Source organism: Austrofundulus limnaeus, unplaced genomic scaffold, assembly GCF_001266775.1.
Source record: "Austrofundulus limnaeus strain Quisiro unplaced genomic scaffold, Austrofundulus_limnaeus-1.0 Scaffold14, whole genome shotgun sequence".
In the NCBI taxonomy this organism is placed as follows: domain Eukaryota; kingdom Metazoa; phylum Chordata; class Actinopteri; order Cyprinodontiformes; family Rivulidae; genus Austrofundulus; species Austrofundulus limnaeus.
The window spans coordinates 2757790-2762766 of NW_013952416.1; the positions used below are offsets into that span (position 1 = coordinate 2757790).

At 40.4% G+C, this 4977-nt stretch overlaps 1 protein-coding gene across 1 annotated transcript in view; it reads left to right on the top strand.

Annotated features, from left to right (window-relative positions):
- The window catches only part of pgm5 (phosphoglucomutase 5), a gene marked incomplete in the record, with an annotated part of 18042 nt that overhangs the window by 7410 nt on the left and 5655 nt on the right, over nucleotides 1–4977 (top strand). The window contains 1 exon segment of the mRNA XM_014002690.1: nucleotides 716–831. Coding sequence (XP_013858144.1) covers nucleotides 716–831 — 116 coding nt within the window.

Genomic DNA, 4977 nt, shown 5'->3' on the forward strand with positions numbered 1-4977 from the left:
ACTGAAGATTTTAGTTTTGAATAAGACCGGTGGGTCTTTAAACCTTCCAACGTGTTATTTTTTACTGTTTCTGTCTGTACTTTGGTTTTAGCCAGGTAGTGCACAATGTTTAACAGTTTTTTTTTTTTAAAACAAGAGAGCAGCTGCCGCCTGTTGCTGCAAAGTATGCTGTCAGAGCGATGAGAGCRGACCAAAACACTTGTGGGCCATAAAACAAAAATGCCGTTGAAATCCTCCAAAGAACTGGGAGGGAAATACATAAATTAAATTATGTCACAGAAATTCTTATGTATCCAGCAAATGATACAAAAGAACTATACTTTTCTGTATGTTTAAAACGTTTCTTCTCTTGTTTTTCCTTTTCTGCTTACACATATTTGGCACATCATCCACCCCCTGTGACCCCAACAGACACTTCTACTCACACACACACTCCCTCTTACGTACTCATGTCTAAAGTGAACATCAGCTAAAAGCRTGACTCACTTTGTTCCTGAAGCAGTTCGCCTTATTAAGTTATTGGATGAACTTTTGGCAGATGATGGCTCTCATGCAACATTTGTTTTTTTTAAATTTATTTCAAACCTCTGAGACTTTGTGTGCTGGATTCTTTTTCTAACAGAAGTGGTAAAACTCTAAAGTTAGATGAATGAATGTGTTTGTGATACTATGTAACAACGTTGTCTGTTTCTTTTCCTGCCTGTTTTGTGCGTAGGGTTGCCAAYGTCATGAAACTGGCGCTGTATGAGACGCCCACAGGCTGGAGGTACTTCGGGAACCTGATGGATTCTGGGCGTTGCTCCCTCTGCGGGGAGGAGAGCTTTGGGACAGGTAGGGTTCAAACAGGAAACACAAGGCTGCCGAAATGTTAACGTAGATTTCAATACGACGAGGKAGACGCAGTCAAGATCCCTGGACTGACTTTGAAAGTATTTGTGGGCGTGTAACTGAGAAATCCCRTCCCCTGTGCAGCAACTGTTGTTGWGGTGCCTAAAGAAGCAGCATTGCAACAAKCAGCTGCTGCTGCTAGGTTTTTTTCTGAACATGTAATTATCTTTGTCTATCAAAAATCCACGTTACAACCGCAAAAAGGCACAYACAATCAGCAGGTTTCACCCCAATATTCATCTTGGCCAAATGTCACCAATTTGCTTCTGTCGAGTCTATTTTCAGGCCTAGAGTTGTAAACAGCGCATCCTGGCTGCCTTTAGCTCCAGTCAGTGCAGCCTAATAGATGATAGGGCTTTGACCCTGACTGCTTATGTAAATAATCCCCTTTTCTTCTGCTATAAAAGGAGACAGGGGCTCCCTGAATCATTGCAACATGCTGCTCTCTTTGGAAAAGGATTCGATAAAAGCAAACGCAGACCTGCACTCACTGGTTAAAACTATGAATAATGGGCAAATGATGAGACTTGGTCATTACGCCATATTTTTTGTGGCCTTTTTCTGTGTATTTTATCTTTTTGAGGAAAAACAAACAGCATCGCAGTGGAGGGAGGGGAAAAATAAAGGGAACCAGAAACATTCTTGGCAGTGTGAGGAAAGAAAAGAAAAGAAAGTAGCATGCTGGGATAGTCCAAATATAAGAGACGTATTGACGAGGACAGGGGAAAGAAGAATGAGCAGAGACTTCCAGAGCCCAGAGAGGACTGTGGGAGCTCTCCCCTTGTCTCTCCTTGTAAGGCAAAAAGCTCAGAGGGAGCTCGGCAGAGTAAATCATCAGAGCCGTACACCGCTCCTGCTCTGCACCAACACACAGCAGGAACAGTGTGAATTTAGTCAGTTTTGAAAAGACCTCGCTGTTCAGAAATCGTATAAGTTCTAACAAATCTTATAATTATCAATAAATCATATGAAAGTTTAATTGTCTAATAGTTTTATTAAAAATCTGGAATTACCCTCAAGTCCTTGCTAATTTAAACTAGAGAAATTGCACTTTCTGGGGAAATGCAAGGCGAATGCTTATTGCTAAAAGATTTTTCACTGAAAGCTGCTGAAATCAAACTAAAAAGGTTAAATGGCCAAACTGTAAATAAGTTAAACTTGAACAACTGAGTAGTAGGACAATAAAAGTGAAAACCTGTAGAAAAATAATGAAAAATCTGAAAAGAGGGGGAAAATGTTGCTAAAATGACCAAAAAGAAGCTAAAAGTAGATGAAACAAGTTTCAATTAAAAACAAGGAAGTAAAAGTGAAAATTCTTCAAATTAGCAAAAATCAAGTACAAAAAAATCGCACTTTGTTTAGAAATAGCTAAAAAAAATGAAACTAGCCTAATAGGTAAATTTAGCTGAAAAAATAAACTCAAATTAAAAGAAAATAGCTAAAAACAGAAAACAGACAAAATTAGCCCAAAGAAGCTAAAAAAAAAAAGCCCAAAACACTAAAACTAGAAGAATGAAGCTGAAAGAAGCATAAAGCAGAAAAGTTGGGAATAATAGTGGAAGAAGCTAAAATCATAAAAAGCTGAAGGAGGCTGAAATTAGAACAAAGAAGTGGAAAAAAAACAGAACCAGAAGAAAAGGTAAAAAGTGCAGCAAAATCATAAAGAGTTTTAAGGATATTGAAGACAACTTTGTTGAACTGAAAAAAATAGCAGCAAAGGCTAAATAGCTCAAAAAGTGTAAATCATTGAAGTATCAACTGTTTTAGCTGTTATGTCCAGAAGCAGCTGCATATTTTGATGTTTAAAAGTTGAAATAGCACAAACATTGCAGAACAAGATCTGTGCCGAAATATGTACGGAAGAAACGATTGACCTCAATAGTGTGACACTAACAATAATTAATGAACTAATAATAACGTTAAAAAAATTGTATAGGTCTTCTGGACGGGTTCTTCTCTAATGAAACGTTTCGTCTCTCCTCCAAGAGACTTCTTCAGTCTGAGAGTTTCAGGCAAAATTCAGGCTTTTAAGCCCTGCCTCCATGTGACTGATACTCACATCACATGGCTATCGTTGACACCTAATTAACACTTATTGTTAAGAGGGGGTGGGGTGATACTGGCAATAGCTGCGCTGTAGGAGGGGGACAACTGAAAACGGAGGCCCCCACCTCTGTTTAATGATGGACGGTCTTTCTTCACAAAAATGGCTTCTTTTACTCCTCTCTCAAACCAACGTTCCTCTCTATCAAGAATGAGAACATCCTCATCTCTGAAAGAGTGACCGCTGGCCTGTAAATGAGTGAAAACTGCAGAGTTCTGGCCATTAGATGTAGCTCGTCTGTGTTGGGACATTCTTTTGAACAGTGGTTGCTTTGTTTCCCCGATGTATGACTGGTCGCAGTCCTCCTGGCACTTAACAGCATATACAATATTGCTCTGTTTGTGCCGGGGCACCGGATCTTTGGGGTGAACCAGCCTTTGCCGTAATGTGTTTTGGGGTTTGAAAGCTACTGGGACATCATGTTTAGAAAATAAACGTCTCAGTTTCTCCGAAACACCCGCAACATACGGAACAACTGGCTATTCCGTATGTTGCGGGTGTTTCTCTTTCAGAGATGAGGATGTTCTCAGACTTGATAGAGAGGAACGTTGGTTTGAGAGAGGAGTAAAAGAAGCCATTTTTGTGAAGAAAGACCGTCCGTCATTAAACAGAGGTGGAGGCCTCCGTTTTCAGTTGTCCCCCTCCTACAGCGCGGCCATTGCCAGTATCACTCCACCCCCTGTTAACAATAAGTGTTAATTAGGTGTCAACGATAGCCATGTGATGTGAGTGTCAGTCACATGGAGGCAGTGCTTAAAAGCCTGAATTTTGCCTGAAACTCTCAGACTGAAGAAGTCTCTTGGAGGAGAGACGAAACGTTTCATTAGAGAAGAACCCGTCCAGAAGACCTATACAATTTTTTTTCTTTTTGATTTTTTACCTGGATTACTGAGATGCATCAGGACATAATAATAACGTTGCTCCACAACTGCAGAGCATACATTTCATCGTTGCATGGGAACACGCATTGATGACAAATAAAGTACTTTTACCATTAAAGGGTTTGAGCCTTTTCATAAATGTTGCTGCAGCAGGTGATGGAGGCACAGATCTGAGCTGGAAAGAGAAGCTGCTCCATAACCATCCTGTTTTAATGAAACCAGCTGGACTTTGATGATACTGATCTCAGACCTGTTTTATGAGGTGAACCTCTCAGGCTTTTATTTGATACGGAGCAACAGACGGAAAAAAAGGGGTAGACCGACAGCGAGGTGGGATTAGATAATAACAGCTGTCAGTTTCCTAACAACTGTATGCTGGCAGAGCTGGACAGGCGGCTCGACGGGGGCGTCTCCTCAGAGTCTGACCAGGAAACAACCGTTTGGATTGTTCACACAGTAACAAATATAATGAGGCACTACTGCTTTGGATTAAATTAAGCATGAGGAAGCAGCTTAAAATGACACCTACAATCAGCTCTGTTCATTTTCCACTTTAGGCCTTTGCATGGAAACATTGCTGACACATTCTTAACCTTAAGAGATACCTTTCCTGTGCAGCTGTCCCTGTGAACAGACTTAAAGCTCCCTGTGAAGGAGACATGGTTTGCTSTACAAAGTTTTCTTTCATGTCCTTTACAACATGTTAAACAGTCAGTTAACATTACTTTTGAGTTCTTAATCAATACACCATACAAGACCGAGCTCAGACTTGACTTGGATCAGAAATTCTTACTTTCAAATGTATTAATTTGACATTTACTTTAGCTTCRTCTTACAGTTTGGTTAGCTTTAAACACTAAAAAACACTTGTTTAGGTTTAGGAAAACATGGCCTGCGTTCGTTAAATTTGTTCCGATTCACCTTGAATTTGCAATTTGCTGACAGGAGACAGATGTGGACAGCTGCATGCAGGGCAATCAGCACAAGCAGTTCATATTCATGAAGCTGCTCTGGTTTCAGTCAGCTTAATGAGCGCTGACATCGCCCAGCTAAAACACACACACACACACACACACACACACACACACACACACACACACACAC